General features: G+C 46.4%; 1 protein-coding gene across 1 annotated transcript in view; it reads left to right on the top strand.

Annotated features, from left to right (window-relative positions):
* Positions 1-343: 343 nt before the first annotated feature.
* RMP24 (ribonuclease MRP subunit p24) overlaps positions 344-16903 on the top strand; it is a 44220-nt gene continuing 27660 nt past the window's right edge. The window contains exons 1-3 of the mRNA XM_083188389.1: positions 344-663; positions 14991-15013; positions 16645-16844. Of these exons, the coding sequence (XP_083044515.1) occupies positions 590-663; positions 14991-15013; positions 16645-16844 (297 nt within the window). The 5' untranslated portion in view covers positions 344-589. The remainder of the gene's footprint in view (positions 664-14990; positions 15014-16644; positions 16845-16903) is intronic.

The raw sequence follows: 16903 nt of genomic DNA, 5'->3' as shown, positions 1-16903 counted from the left end.
TTGCTAGCAATATATCTCCCCCCGTGTGTACGCACCTATAGAGAGGGTCAGGTAAGCAAGTATGCTGCAGCCACAATATGACCATTGCTGCCCCACTGTCGCTTTCTTTTCCCCCTTGGCATACCGGACAATTTCTCAGTGTGGAGCATATTCTGCAGTTTCCAGCTGTGTTGAGTTCCAAAAAGGTAAAGCAATGCTTTTATTATCAAAATTCCCTGATCCTGAAATGTGGTCTGCACAAGGGTAATTATGTGGACACTAAACATGTGAAATTACACGATTTACAGAAATAACTAAAGCGGTTCCATTTTTATCAATAAATGTGTCAGCACTTTCCAGGCACACTAGAGCGCTCCTCTATCACCACATGGGCACACTAACAGGAGGACCCCCGCCGCAATTACTGTAGTAAGCTTCCTAATCCTTCTCCAATCTGCAGCCGAAAAGAGTAGATAAAGACTGGGCGTTCGCAGATAACACGTGACCCGCAGCTATACTTCGACCGGAAATGCTGGATATCCTCATCACGTGATGTAAGCACTGCAGCGGTACAGCCGGGTGATCTCGGACTGCTAGCTTCGGGGACGCCATGACTGAGATGTACCTAAGTAGAGCGGCCGCCGCTATGAGAGACACGTGTCCCGGTCTCTCCCGGCACCTGATGTGAGTACAGCAACTCGCTGTGTACCTGCGCCTGTAGCGCAGCGATATCTAAATTTGGTTTCATAAAGTTGCAAAACTGAAGTACGGCTCAGAAAAACTCACTGGCCGCATGTTATTCCGCCCACTGTGTGACCTATCAGGTCCTGCCTTCTTCTGATTGGCTTCCTTTGTATTGGCTCTGTGTTTACCCGGCAGCTGTGTCACTCATCAGTACTTTGTGTAATAGGCAAACGGAGCTACCGGGGATGAGATCTGACAGTGATGGCCATCGGTTGGCTCTAGGCATCGATGGTTAACTTCGAAGATCTAAAACCATCGTCAGATGAACTATCTCTGCACAGTTATTTAATTATTTATACCTATATATTATACTTGTGTAATGTAATATTTCCAGTTTTCTTTTATTTTATGTTTGTGTTTAATATACTTTAAATTTTATTTATTATTTTAATTTTATTTAATATACTTCTTTATAATGTACCTAGGAATCTTCTGAACTTTTCAGTATGGAAAGACTGTTACTCCTGAAATTATGTAACATGTACGCTCCCTCCCTCTAACTCCCCCTGAGCGTCCCTGCCCTTGCGCTCCCTCCCTCTAACTCTCAGATTCTCTGTGCTGTGCCTGTGCGCGGGAGCACTCATCATATCGCACCCAAAAAACGCACCGTGTATGGGCACCTTACCTCCCCCTGAGTGTCCCTTCCCTCGCGCTCCCTCAAACTCCCCCTGAGTGTCCCTTCCCTCGCGCTCCCTCAAACTCCCCCTGAGCGTCCCTGCCCTCGGGCTCCCTCCCTCTAACTCCCCCTGAGCGTCCCTGCCCTTGCGCTCCCTCCCTCTCTCTAACTCCCCCTAAGCGTCCCTGCCCTCGCGCTCCCTCCCTCTAACTCCCCCTGAGCGTCCCTGCGCTCCCTCCCTCTAACTCCCCCTGAGCGTCCCTGCGCTCCCTCCCTCTAACTCCCCCTGAGCGTCCCTGCGCTCCCTCCCTCTAACTCCCCCTGAGCGTCCCTGCGCTCCCTCCCTCTAACTCCCCCTGAGCGTCCCTGCGCTCCCTCCCTCTAACTCCCCCTGAGCGTCCCTGCGCTCCCTCCCTCTAACTCCCCCTGAGCGTCCCTGCGCTCCCTCCCTCTAACTCCCCCTGAGCGTCCCTGCGCTCCCTCCCTCCCTCTAACTCCCCCTGAGCGTCCCTGCGCTCCCTCCCTCCCTCTAACTCCCCCTGAGCATCCCTGCGCTCCCTCCCTCCCTCTAACTCCCCCTGAGCGTCCCTGCGCTCCCTCCCTCCCTCTAACTCCCCCTGAGCGTCCCTGCCCTCGCGCTCCCTCCCTCCCTCTAACTCCCCCTGAGCGTCCCTGCCCTTGCGCTTCCTCCCTCTAACTCCCCCTGAGCGTCCCTGCCCTTGCGCTTCCTCCCTCTAACTCCCCCTGAGCGTCCCTGCCCTTGCGCTCCCTCCCTCCCTCTAACTCCCCCTGAGCGTCCCTGCCCTCGCGCTCCCTCCCTCCCTCTAACTCCCCCTGAGCGTCCCTGCCCTCGCGCTCCCTCCCTCCCTCCCTCTAACTCCCCCTGAGCGTCCCTGCCCTTGTGCTCCCTCCCTCCTTCTAACTCCCCCTGAGCGTCCCTGCCCTCGCGCTCCCTCCTTCTAACTCCCCCTGAGCGTCCCTGCCCTCGCGCTCCCTCCCTCCCTCTAACTCCCCCTGAGCGTCCCTGCCCTCGCGCTCCCTCCCTCCCTCTAACTCCCCCTGAGCGTCCCTGCCCTTGCGCTCCCTCCCTCTAACTCCCCCTGAGCGTCCCTGCCCTTGCGCTCCCTCCCTCTAACTCCCCCTGAGCGTCCCTGCCCTCGCGCTCCCTCCCTCCCTGCCTCTAACTCCCCCTGAGCGTCCCTGCCCTCGCGCTCCCTCCCTCTAACTCCCCCTGAGCGTCCCTGCCCTCGCGCTCCCTCCCTCCCTCTAACTCCCCCTGAGCGTCCCTGCCCTCGCGCTCCCTCCCTCCCTCTAACTCCCCCTGAGCGTCCCTGCCCTCGCGCTCCCTCCCTCTAACTCCCCCTGAGCGTCCCTGCCCTCGCGCTCCCTCCCTCTAACTCCCCCTGAGCGTCCCTGCCCTCGCGCTCCCTCCCTCTAACTCCCCCTGAGCGTCCCTGCCCTCGCGCTCCCTCCCTCTAACTCCCCCTGAGCGTCCCTGCCCTCGCGCTCCCTCCCTCTAACTCCCCCTGAGCGTCCCTGCCCTCGCGCTTCCTCCCTCTAACTCCCCCTGAGCGTCCCTGCCCTCGCGCTTCCTCCCTCTAACTCCCCCTGAGCGTCCCTGCCCTCGCGCTCCCTCCCTCTAACTCCCCCTGAGCGTCCCTGCCCTCGCGCTCCCTCCCTCTAACTCCCCCTGAGCGTCCTTGCCCTCGCGCTCCCTCCCTCTAACTCCCCCTGAGCGTCCCTGCCCTTGCGCTCCCTCCCTCCCTCTAACTCCCCCTGAGCGTCCCTGCCCTCGCGCTCCCTCCCTCCCTCTCTCTAACTCCCCCTGAGCGTCCCTGCCCTCGCGCTCCCTCCCTCCCTCTAACTCCCCCTGAGCGTCCCTGCCCTCGCGCTCCCTCCCTCTAACTCCCCCTGATCGTCCCTGCCCTCGCGCTCCCTCCCTCTAACTCCCCCTGAGCGTCCCTGCCCTCGCGCTCCCTCCCTCTAACTCCCCCTGAGCGTCCCTGCCCTCGCGCTCCCTCCCTCTAACTCCCCCTGAGCGTCCCTGCCCTCGCGCTCCCTCCCTCTAACTCCCCCTGAGCGTCCTTGCCCTCGCGCTCCCTCCCTCCCTCTAACTCCCCCTGAGCGTCCTTGCCCTCGCGCTCCCTCCCTCCCTCTAACTCCCCCTGAGCGTCCCTGCCCTCGCGCTCCCTCCCTCCCTCTAACTCCCCCTGAGCGTCCCTGCCCTCGCGCTCCCTCCCTCCCTCTAACTCCCCCTGAGCGTCCCTGCCCTCGCGCTCCCTCCCTCTAACTCCCCCTGAGCGTCCCTGCCCTCGCGCTCCCTCCCTCTCTCTAACTCCCCCTGAGCGTCCCTGCCCTCGCGCTCCCTCCCTCCCTCTAACTCCCCCTGAGCGTCCCTGCCCTCGCGCTCCCTCCCTCCCTCTAACTCCCCCTGAGCGTCCCTGCCCTCGCGCTCCCTCCCTCCCTCTAACTCCCCCTGAGCGTCCCTGCCCTCGCGCTCCCTCCCTCCCTCTAACTCCCCCTGAGCGTCCCTGCCCTCGCGCTCCCTCCCTCTAACTCCCCCTGAGCGTCCCTGCCCTTGCGCTCCCTCCCTCCTAACTCCCCCTGAGCGTCCCTGCCCTTGCGCTCCCTCCCTCCTAACTCCCCCTGAGCGTCCCTGCCCTTGCGCTCCCTCCCTCCTAACTCCCCCTGAGCGTCCCTGCCCTTGCGCTCCCTCCCTCCTAACTCCCCCTGAGCGTCCCTGCCCTTGCGCTCCCTCCCTCCCTTTAACTCCCCCTGAGCGTCCCTGCTCTCGCGCTCCCTCTAACTAATTTTTTAGCATATGGAATCTCACAGGGTGATCTCCTTCTATGGCTTGTGAAATTTTTAGGGGTTACATTTTTTTGACATACGTACACACAGCATATACTGTGACGTGCAAATGCATGAAAGAAAGAAATTGATGTTTAAAGGGATTAAAAATAGTTTCCCTTAGGCTAGTTACAAATGATACTATGGTTTAATTAGGTCCTTGTGAGAGAAGAAAAGTATATCGTGTCCCTTCTTAGGGGTTAAGTCACCAATCAAGATGGGTTTATTTTACATCCCTTCTTGGGGATTCAGTCTCCACTCAAGATATGTTTATTTCATGTATTTTAGTTTGTCAACACTTTGGATAATCCCTTTTATCTACTGGATATTTATCGAAGGTTACATGCATATTCTTATTTGGTTACACAGAGATGATTTATTGATATCTGATGTGTTCACTCTCCTGGGCCTTCCTTTATCTGGATAGATTTCACCGAGCTATTGGTGCACCTAGATATGTGTTTGGCAGCTTTTCCCAGAGTTCCCACTCATCAATGGTTTTATTATCACTAAACTTAAAAACCATAACTGTTTAGTGATATTAAAACCATTGATGGAGTTGCTGTAGACAGAAAAATCCCAAACCGTATTGAGAGAGAGGAGAAAAAAGAGAGTAGAAAAAAATAGACTGAGGCCGGTTTCACACACTCCGGCTCCTGCCGGACGGTGAAATCCCGCACGGCCATCGAGCCGTGCCGCACACATTAGTTGTGAATGGACACTATTGTGTCCATTCACACGGGACGGCCCCGGCCCGGCCGCACAGCTGCAGCCGGATCCCGCCACTGGAAGGGTCGGCTGCCAGGCTGTGGCCATCCCCTACATGATAAACTACTGTGTGCGGCACGGCTCCCTGGCTGTGCGGGATTTCACCGTCCGGCAGGAGCCGGAGTGTGTGAAACCGGCCTCAGGCTGGTTTCACACACTCCGGCTCCTGCCGGACGGCGAAAACCCACACGGCCAGGGAGCCGTGCCGCACTCAGCAGATTACAATGGTGGGGATGGCCACAGCCCGGCAGCCGTCCCTTCCAGTGATGGGATCCAGCTGCAGCCGTGCGGCCGGGCCGTGGCCGTCCCGTGTGAATGGACACAATAGTGTCCATTCACAACTAATGTGTGCGGCACGGCTTCCTGGCCGTGCGGGATTTCACCGTCTGGCAGCAGCCGGAGTGTGTGAAACCAGCCTCAGGCAGTGCTGGGGATAATAGTTCAAAAAAATAAAAAAAACCTGGGCAATACTTGGCTTTACATCTAGTGTGTGTGTGTGTGTGTGTGGTCTTGAAATAACCGTCAGTGGTTTCTAAGTCTGTATTAGGGAGTGCTTCCCAGCTGGGTCTTTATCAGAGATCCAGAATGATATACAAGAACAGAGGGTTTTAAAAGCAATGGTTTCTCCTTTAGTAATCAATACGTTCAATGTCAACATTTCGGGCCCATAAGGACCTTTGTCAAGACCACAATACTCCAGTTACTGGAGTATTATAGGCGCAGCAGAACAGGCATATTCTTCTGTTTGAACTTTACTGCTAGGGTGGGCTTGAGCGCTGCCTGTGTGTGGGATGAGTGTTTAATTGCTGCTGTTGAATGGAAAGATGAGAAGAGAGGGTTTGTGTGGGCGATTGCTTTTTAATGTTTAATACAATATGGTGTGAATCATTAATAATAATAAAAAAAAAAAGTTTCTAAATGGGGTGTTCAATTGCTTGGTGTTTGTCGTACACATATTTGGGGTCCCCTGCGGAGGTTTTTTTTTCAGAGCAGTGTCACTTTCAGGAGATCCCCGACAGGGGTTCAGGTAACCTCTTTGGGGTTCCTTTATCCTCCGTAGGTCCCTTAGATTGGGATCTACGGTCTCCCTGGGTGCAGTGAAAAATGGAATTAGTTTGGGTTGAGAAAGGAACCCCTCTACAATCTCATAGGCTCTTGTGCCTATGTCCTTTCTCTCCTCCTGTGGGGAAATAGTATAGTCAGTATTGTCTCCACTGGGTTGTGGTGCAATTTCTGTGGTATGGTTGCTTGTGCTGAGTAGGAGAGAGCCTATGAAGGCTTCAGGCGATCAGGTTGACCCCTTTACAATCTCCTAGGTGTGTGCCTATGTGCTCTCCTCCTCGCGCTGTGTCTCAGTAATTGTTTGCGGCTCAGCCTGTGTTGTGTGTGTGTGTGTGTGTGGTGTAGGTGTTAAGTTCACACTCACGCTTTGCTGGGCTGGTTTGTTGTTATTGTGTCCCGGTCATCCGTGCTCGTTTCTAGGGAGATGAGAAGTCTCTGCCACCAGAGTTGACTGCGCCGCAGGCGTTCATGTCCCGGCTCGCGCTTCTTGATGATGTCACCTGGTGACGGAACTCTGCTGGCGGAGATCTGTGTCCGGCTGTGTGGATTGCAGACCTCCCTCCTGTTGGTGTGGGAGAGGTTTTGAGTGCATGTAGTGTCTCCTACACGTTTCGGCTTAGGAAAGCCTTTTTCAAGGATATTCTTCTGTTTCCACCTTAAGTATCTAGTACAGGTGGCTGCATGGGGCTTACATCCGCCAACACTGGAAGTTACCTTCAGGTCACATGCCAAAGGTTTGCATTCAGGTGACCAGAATTATTTTACTAATTTGTGCACTCATCCCACAAGTGCCTAGATCGGAAGTGCTCAGTCCGGTCGTCGGAACAATTCAAAAGTTTATTCAAAACACATCTCTTTACCAGGTTAAAGCCGCTTTGTACCTATTATGTGTCCATCTGTATCTTTAATGTGCACACTTAACCAGGCGATCTTATATTAGCCAATGCTCCACACTTCTGGTCAATCTTGGCTCCCCCCTACTGGCCATTGTATATATTACAGGTTGAGTATACCGTATCCAAAATGCTCGGGACCAGGAGAATTTTGGATAACGGATTATTCCGTATTTCGGAATATTTTAATATTTCAATTATGTATTTTGAAGTATCTTGCATGTATGCTGTATAAACACATAAAATACACACAAATATATTTTATTACCACATAAAATATACACAAATATATTTTATTTGTTCAAAAAACAAGGTTTCAAAACAGTACACAAATTTTGTTTCATATCTCAGATATTGAATTTGAATGCCAAGCAATCATTTTCTTGCACATATATAGTGCCAGTTACATATCATGTCACTAGTAGTGCTGTTACAAATGTCCCCAGTGAGTTTTTAGCAAAAAAAATATTTTTTATTCACTTTCTGGAATGTATGGTTTTCGGAATAATTCGGATAACGGATACTCGGATACGGGATACTCAACCTGTACTGTATGCGTCATTATTTTTAATAAATAGGTGTTACGACAGAATCTAGGATATACTCCCGTTGATATATAGAATCATATATACATATATAATGTTACAGACAAAAACACAAAAAGAATAAAAAAAAACAATTATTATTAAAATATTGATATTTTAATATATCAATATAATAAAGTGGTATATACGACTATTGAATATAATGATCGTTGGTCACATAATAATACATTTTAAGGAATTCTGAAAAGCAAATATCGATAGAAATTGTGATGCCTATTCAATAAATTCCAAATGCGATTTTTCCTTGTCTGATTTATTGATAAGCATATAGGTATCTTTTTCGGTTTATTAGATGTTATTTTATTGTAAATACTGGACTATCTGCATCTTGTAGGCACTACCTACATTTACTGGATATGTTGTTTTCCATACTATTATAGCATTAACCAAATCATAACAGACACCAGATACTCTAATTAAAGAAATGTGTTTAACCCCTTCCTGACAGAGCCAGTTTTTGCGTTCCTGACAGAGCCCTTTTTTTCAAATCTGACATGTCTCACTTAAGTGGGTATAACTTTTTTTTGCTTTTACTTATCCCAGTGATTTTGAGATTGTTTTCTCGTGACACATTGTACTTCAAATTAGTGGTAAATTTGGGTCGATACAGTCTGTGTTTTTTTGTGAAAAATACCAAAATATCGTGAAAAAATGGAAAATTTAGCGATTTGCAAAATGTTAAATTTTCTGCTTGTGAGACAAATAATCTTACCACTCAAAATAGTGAATAACTAACATAGGCCATATGTCTACTTTATGTTGACATCATTATTTCAACTTCCTTTTAATTTTTTGGGACACTAGGAGGCTTACAATATGAATAGCAAATTCTCAAATTTTCAAGAAAATTTCAAACACTGATTTTTTTAGGGACCAGTTCAGTTCTGATGTAACTTTGAGGGACTTGTATGTGAGACACCCCCATAAATGATGCCATTTCAAAAACTGCACCCCTCACAGTATTCAAAACAGCATTTTGGAAGTTTGTTAACCCTTTAGGTGTTTCACAGGAATTAAAACAAAGTGCAGGTGAAATTTCAAAATTTCTTTTTTTTTGCAGATTTGCAATTTTAATACATTTTTATAAGGAACACAGTACATTTTACTAGAGAAATGTGACTAAAAATTGATTCCCCCAATTCTTTTGTTTTCATAAATATCCTATATGTGGCCCTAGTGTGCACGGTGACCAAACCACAGGCTTCATAATAGAAGGAGCACCTACTTGATTTTGGAGCCTCCTTTTTATGAGATTATTTTTTAGGCACCATGTAGGTTTCAAGGCACCATAAGATGCTAAAAGTTAGGAACCCCCCCACAAGTGACCCCATTTTGCAAACTACACCCCTCAGGGAATTCATCTAGGGGTATAGTGTACATTTCAAACCCCCAGGGGTTTCACCAATTGTGGTACAACTGGGCAGTGAAAATGAAAAATTATTTTTTTTACACAAAAATGCAGTTCTGGCTCCAAATTTGTCATTTTCAGAAGGTATGAAGGAGACAAAGCACCCCAAAATCTGTGCCCCAATTTCTCCCGAGTACGGCAATGCCTCACATGTGACCAAAAAATACCAGTTGGGTGCATGGCAGGACTCAGAAGGGAAGGAGTGATTTTTGGATTTTGCAGCTCAGATTCTGGTGGAATTTTGGTGGGTGCTATGTCGCATTAGCAAGACCCCCCAAGCACCAATACAGTGGAACCCCCCCACAAGTCACCCCATTTTGAAAACTACACCCCTCAGGGAATTCATCTAGGGGTATAGTGTACATTTCAAACCCCCAGGGGTTTCACCAATTTTGATACAAGTGGGCAGTGAAAATGAAAAATTACATTTTTTTACACAAAAATGCAGTTCTGGCTCAAAATTTTTCATTTTCAGAAGGTATGAAGGAGAAAAAGCACCCCAAAATCTGTGCCCCAATTTCTCCCGAGTACGGCAATGCCTCACATGTGACCAAAAAATACCAGTTGGGTGCATGGCAGGACTCAGAAGGGAAGGAGTGATTTTTGGATTTTGCAGCACAGATTCTGGTGGAATGAATGGTGGGTGCTATGTTGCACCAATACAGTGGAACCCCCCCACAAGTCACCCCATTTTGCAAAGTACACCCCTCAGGGAATTCATCTAGGGGTATAGTGTACATTTCAAACCCCCAGGGGTTTCACCAATTTTGATACAAGTGGGCAGTGAAAATGAAAAATTACATTTTTTTACACAAAAATGCAGTTCTGGCTCAAAATTTTTCATTTTCAGAAGGTATGAAGGAGAAAAAGCACCCCAAAATATGTGCCCCAATTTCTCCCGAGTACGGCAATGCCTCACATGTGACCAAAAAATACCAGTTGGGTGCATGGCAGGACTCAGAACGGAAGGAGTGATTTTTGGATTTTGCGGCTCAGATTCTGGTGGAATTTTGGTGGGTGCTATGTCGCATTAGCAAGACCCCCCAAGCACCAATACAGTGGAACCCCCCCACAAGTCACCCCATTTTGAAAACTACACCCCTCAGGGAATTCATCTAGGGGTATAGTGTACATTTCAAACCCCCAGGGGTTTCACCAATTTTGATACAAGTGGGCAGTGAACATGAAAAATTACATTTTTTACACAAAAATGCAGTTCTGGCTCAAAATTTTTCATTTTCAGAAGGTATGAAGGAGAAAAAGCACCCCAAAATCTGTGCCCCAATTTCTCCCGAGTACGGCAATGCCTCACATGTGACCAAAAAATACCAGTTGGGTGCATGGCAGGACTCAAAAGGGAAGGAGTGATTTTTGGATTTTGCAGCTCAGATTCTGGTGGAATTTTGGTGGGTGCTATGTCGCATTAGCAAGACCCCCCAAGCACCAATACAGTGGAACCCCCCCACAAGTCACCCCATTTTGAAAACTACACCCCTCAGGGAATTCATCTAGGGGTATAGTGTACATTTCAAACCCCCAGGGGTTTCACCAATTTTGATACAAGTGGGCAGTGAAAATGAAAAATTACATTTTTTTACACAAAAATGCAGTTCTGGCTCAAAATTTTTCATTTTCAGAAGGTATGAAGGAGAAAAAGCACCCCAAAATATGTGCCCCAATTTCTCCCGAGTACGGCAATGCCTCACATGTGACCAAAAAATACCAGTTGGGTGCATGGCAGGACTCAGAAGGGAAGGAGTGATTTTTGGATTTTGCGGCTCAGATTCTGGTGGAATGAATGGTGGGTGCTATGTGGCATTAGCAAGACCCCCGAAGCACGGTGAAATTATGAACCTAATATTCCATAGATGTGTGGTATATTTTAAAACACTCCTTTATACATAGGCCGGGTTTGTCGGGGCAAGTGTCACACTGGAAAATAGTTTGCTTTCTTATTCCCTTTTTATAGCAAACTTTGCACCTTTTTTGTGTCCTGCCCTTTTTTCCAGTGGAGGGGATTTCATCAGGAAAATGCTGCCCTGGTACAATACGGGGGCCAGTACTAGAAGTACTGGGGCCCTCTGCCTGCTGGTTCCCAAATATTAGGCCCTTTATGACTTCCTCTTGAAAGTGCATAAATGTCCCCCTCTGGCCGGTAGAACGGAATAGCACGTAAGCGTTATACAGTGCCATCTGGATGATATACACGGCCACCTTCTTGTACCAGATTTTTGTTTTCCGCAGGGCACTGTACGGCTTCAGTACCTGATCTGAAAGATCCACTCCGCCCATGTACCTATTGTAATCCAGGATACAATTAGGTTTGGAGGTGTGGGTACTGGTACCTCGTACAGGGACGGAGGTGGTACTGTCTCCGTGAATTGTTGTCAGTATAAGGACATCCCTCTTGTCCTTATATTTGACCAACAACATATTTTCGGTGCATATTCCCCTGCTTTCACCCCTTCTCATTACTTGGGCAATGTGCGTTTTTGGGAGGCCTCTTTGGTTCTTGCGCACAGTACCGCAAGCTGCTGTACCTCTTGAACCAAGGGCCTTAAACAGGGGGATGCTGGTGTAAAAGTTATCCACATAGAGGTGATAACCTTTATCCAGGAAGGGGTGCACTAAATCCCAGACAATTTTCCCACTAACACCTATGAGGGAGGGGGGGCATTCTGGCGGTTCAATTCTTGAATCCTTCCCTTCATAAACCCTAAACCTGTGGGTGTACCCTGAGGTGCTTTCACACAGTTTGTACATTTTTATGCCATACCTTGCCCTCTTACTGGGAAGGTACTGGCGGAATTTAACCCTTCCTTTAAAATGTATAAGGGACTCGTCGATACAAATAAATTTTTCAGGGATGTACACCTCTTCAAATTTGGCACTGAAATGATCAATGACCGGCCTGACTTTGAATAGCCGGTCAAAGGTGGGATCATCTCTGGGTGGGCACTGTGCATTATCGGTGTAATGTATAAATTTAAGAATTGTCTCAAATCGAGTCCGGGGCATGGCCATACGGTAAAATGGAGTACTGTACAGAACATCTGTACTCCAATATTGCCTAATTTCTGGCTTTTTTACTATGCCCATATGAAACACCAGACCCCAAAACGTCATCATCTCTACTGCATCTACAGGGGTCCACCTAGCAAATGATGACGTGGGGTTTTGAGCAATAAACTGCTGGGCATATAAATTAGTTTGGTCCACCATTAAATTTATAAAATCATCAGAGAAAAATAATTTGAAAAAGTCAATTTCTCTGAGACCTGTGGAATCAAATTGGATTCCTGGCATGGCCAAAAACTCAGGAACCTGGGGCTCAAAATTGTCTGGTGGTGGGGTCCATACGAGATCAATTATTGGGGGGGGGGTCTCAGCTGCTCTACGGGGGCGTCTTTGAGGGGGTCCCTCATCACCAGAGGAGGAAGAGGAGCTTAAGGCGAATCCTTCAAATTCCCCGCTTGCATCACTGGCTGTGTCAGAGTCAGAAGCAAGCAGGGCATATGCCTCCTCCGCTGAATACATTCTCCTGGATGACTGGGAGGACATTTGGGAGGACATTTGGGAGGACATTTGGGAGGACATTTGGGATGCCATTTTTATTTTTGTGTTACTGGTAGTGAAATGTTTCAACACGTGTATAGTGTAGGGGGGGGTACAAACTTTATTTCAATCCGGGGGGTATGTAGTGTGTAGTGTGTATGTGGTGCAGAAAAAAAAAAAAATACTTTATACCAATAAAAAAAAAAAAAATGAAGGGGTTAAAAATAAAAAATTTAAGGGGTTAAAAAAAAAAAAAGGTCCTGCGCCAAAAATTGAGCACAGATGTTGGTCAGTAACGTCTGTCACTGAACAGCGCTCAAAGGCAACAGGAATTTGATCAAAAAAAAAAAAATATAGATCAACCCTGTACCGAAAAAGATGATCAGTGATGTACGTCACTGATCAGCGCACAGCGGCCACAGGACACCCACAAAATCACAGTGTGTGTAAAAAAAAAATTAAAAAAAGACCCCACAGCACACACACAAAAAAAAAAAAGGTGATCAGTGATGCGACACTGATTACCAGTGAGGTGCAGCAGGTGCACAACCTTTGGTGCAACTGACAGGTATATATAAAAAAAAAAAAACCTCTGTACCCCCAAAAAAGTTGCTGATCACCTCAGATATAGTGATCAGCACAAAAGGCGGGGGCAGCAGACAAAAAATTTAGCACTCTCTATCACTCTCTGTCACTATCTCTCTCTATCTCTCTATCTCTCACTATCTATCACTCTATGACACTGCAGCAGCAGCACTGACAGGTATATCTATATATAAAAAAAAACCTGCGCCCCCAAAAAGTTGCTGATCAGTTAATTTATACTGATCAGCACAAAAGGAGGGGGCAGCAGTCAGTTATATCAAAAATATATAGCACAATCTGTCACTATCTCTCTCTATCTCTCTCTCTCTATCTCTCTATAACTATCACACTGCAGCAGCACAAAATATAGCACTCTGTCACTAGGCCTCTCTATCTATCTCTCTCTCTCTATCTCTCTCTATCTATAACTATATCACACTGCAGCAGCACAAAATATAGCACTCTCTGACACTATCTCTCTCTATCTCTCTATAACTATCACACTGCAGCAGCACAAAATATAGCACTCTGTCACTAGGCCTCTCTATCTATCTCTCTCTCTCTATCTCTCTCTATCTCTCTATCTATCTCTCTATCTAGCTAGTACACTGCAGCAGCACAATTTCACAGGAAGGCACAAGTAGCAACAGGATCCAGGAAGCAGTGATGAAGCAGCGATCAGCACTCTCTGACACTATCTCTCTCTCTATCTCTCTCTATCTCTCTCTATCTCTCTCTATCTCTCTATCTCTCTATCTCTCTATCTCTCTATCTCTCTATCTATCTAGCTAGTACACTGCAGCAGCACAATTTCACAGGAAGGCACAAGTAGTAACAGGATCCAGGAAGCAGTGATGAAGCAGCGATCAGGTAAGTATGGAGCAAGCTATGGAGCAAGGTTCTGGTCAGTATGGCGGCAGGGAGGTACGGTGACCGCACTGCACGCTATTCCAGACCGGAATGGCGTCTGCAGTGCAGTCACCGTTAGTTTAAATCCCCCTCCTTGGCTGTGATTGGTCCGTCGGTCCGACGAACCAATCACGGCCTTTGGGGGCGGGCGGGGTGCGGTGGGGTGACACCAGTGTCACCCTCACACCCCGCGGTGATTGGTGCTGTACTTTACAGCACCAATCACCTCTGATCCCGTGTCACCGGCGAACGTTATTCGCCGGTGACACAGGAAAACGCTGTAATTGGCTGTTCACACTGAACAGCCAATCACAGCGATCGCCGACGGGGGGGCGGCATCGCAGCCCCCCCTGGGCATGCACGGACATGTCTGCTGTCAGGGACAGCAGACATGTTGAAACTGTCACCGCGTCTATAGACGCGGTGACAGTTAAATGCCATGACGTACATTTACGCCATGTGTCGGGAAGTACTTCCCGACCATGACGTAAATGTACGTCAAATGTCGGGAAGGGGTTAACTGAAGAGAGAACAATTCTTCATAATAATAATTTTGGTACTTATATGTTAGTTGGGCGCCCATTATAGTTAGTACGCTCATACCCCCACTATCCATGTCGGCATGGAGTTGATTTTATATAGTGTGACAAGCGCAGCAAGCCCGAAGCGTGGCGAGCGGACGCGGAAAACTAAGCAAATAGCTTAGTGGGCACCCAACTAACATATAAGTACCAGAATTTTTTCCCTTAAATGTTATGTGCCTTATAGTTGCCACCATCCTGTTTGTGTGGTCACTTACAATATGATAATTACCATTTTTTTATGTCTTTAATGTGTATATTTTTACTATTTATTTATTTATATCCTATTTTATTTAATTTCTCAAATTTTAAGATTTCACATGTATTTGTTAGCAATTTTGTTAAATATTAGACAAAAACATATATCAAATACATTATTAGAGTAATAAAGATTAAAAAAAAAGTATTTATTTGTATTCTTTGCTGTTTTTTCAGGTCCCTTTGCCCATCTCTCAAAAGTGAGTATGTTTGCACTGGTTGTGTGTGAGTGTGTGTGTGTGTGTGTGTGTGTGTGTGTGTGTATATCTATATCTATATCTATATATATATATATATATATTTATATATATATATATATATATATATATATATATATATATATATATATATATATATATATATATATATATATATATAATTATTTTTTTTTTCTTTTCTGGAACAAAAGAAAGACAGAGGGGGGCGCCTATTGGTTTAGCCGCTACCGTCATCAAAGGGGGCGGGCCCGGCTGTCGCCGTCAGCAATGGGGGCGGTCCCGGCCCCTCCGAAGTCACTGTGCTGCCGGGGAAGCAGCTGTGCTACGGCGTCGCTGGGCTTCCTCGTAAGGCTGTTTTAGCGGGGTGCTGCTAGAGGGGCAGGGCACATTTTGCCCTTTCAAAATTGGGCAGGGCGCAGCTCCCCGCTAAAACAGCATAGTGGGAACACTAATATGTATGTATGTATGTGTGTGTCCAGGCAGCACCCCACTGACTTATTTTAAAATGAAAGTGCTTTTATTCCATAAAGTGCTATCGACATATCAAGGCAAGAATTGCTTTTTCATCAGTATATACAGTGCATGAAAAGCAATTCCTGCCTTGAAACATTAATTGCACTTTATGGAATAAAAGCACTTTAACTTTAAAAGAAGTCCGTGGAGTGCCACCTGTTTTTGCCGGGACAAACTCCTACCATTATCTAATTATTACGAAGGCACGCCAGCTTATTACCAATTTTCACATATTTATAGATAGATACTGTATATACATAGCTATATAACAATATTTTCCCCTAAATAACGATTTGATATTAGTAATATTATAGCGCCAGCAATTTGAATTGCTTTTTTTATATAATGGAAATTAAAATGAGCTAAATTGTGTAAATTGAAATCAATAACTTGTTAGATATTTGTGATCTTAAAAACAAAATTAATAAAAGTAGACTAGCATTCTGTGTAGGATATAGTGTGAAATTCTTCCATTTATCTTTCACACTGGTAGCAAATGGTGCCTAAAGATTTGTCCAAATACATCTATCCTCCATGCGATACAAGTGGCTTAGCCACTTGTATTGTGTGAGCTCCGTGTGACTCTGTAGTGCTGGGCATCCTTTTTGCTAAATTTTCAGTTAAATCGCATGAAGCACAAGCAGCTTCTGCTGTTTTAAATAATATGCGCCATGCTTATATTCAGTGTATGACTACAGTTGTATCTGCATAAGAAATGGAACATTGCATTTCCAATGCAGTTACCACCTCAGTCGCTCCATTTTGCAAATAAGATGCTTTTTAATGGAAAAATATGCCTATCCATACCATGGCATGGTGTGACTAGAAGGGCTGCTTAAAGCTAAAGGAGGCTGATTGTACATGGACACCTCTGCACTTCTGATCTATACAGCATAATACTTGATGTTCATTTCAATCTGTTTTACTATTTTTATCTAGACCTCTTGTCTCAGAGTTGATAGACTTTGCATAAATTAAGGCTTGACATGAATTTGTCCACTTCTTGTAAATGCATATTAGCTAGTGTGCGCACAATTTAAATGGTGCAAATATTTGGAATTCTTTTTTTTAACCTTTTTAAAATTTAATTTTTGCTGTAGGTGTTAAAATTAAAGAAAAAGGAATTTGTACATTCTGCTTCCAAATACTCATGCCTGGTAACCACAAAGTTCGTCTAAGGCCAAAAATGAAAATAACACCACGTATTGAAAGGCTATTAAGAAAAGAAGCAAAAAGTCACAGAATGAACCTCAAGCAAACAAGGATCCTTACTAAATACAAATGTGCAAGGAGTGTCTTGGTAATAATTTATTAAACAATTCATTATTATCTGTAAATATATTTAATTGTGCAAAATGT

Source organism: Crinia signifera, chromosome 5 (assembly GCF_055691185.1).
Source record: "Crinia signifera chromosome 5, ASM5569118v1, whole genome shotgun sequence".
NCBI lineage: Eukaryota > Metazoa > Chordata > Amphibia > Anura > Myobatrachidae > Crinia > Crinia signifera.
This window is presented reverse-complemented; position numbering and strand designations above follow the sequence as displayed.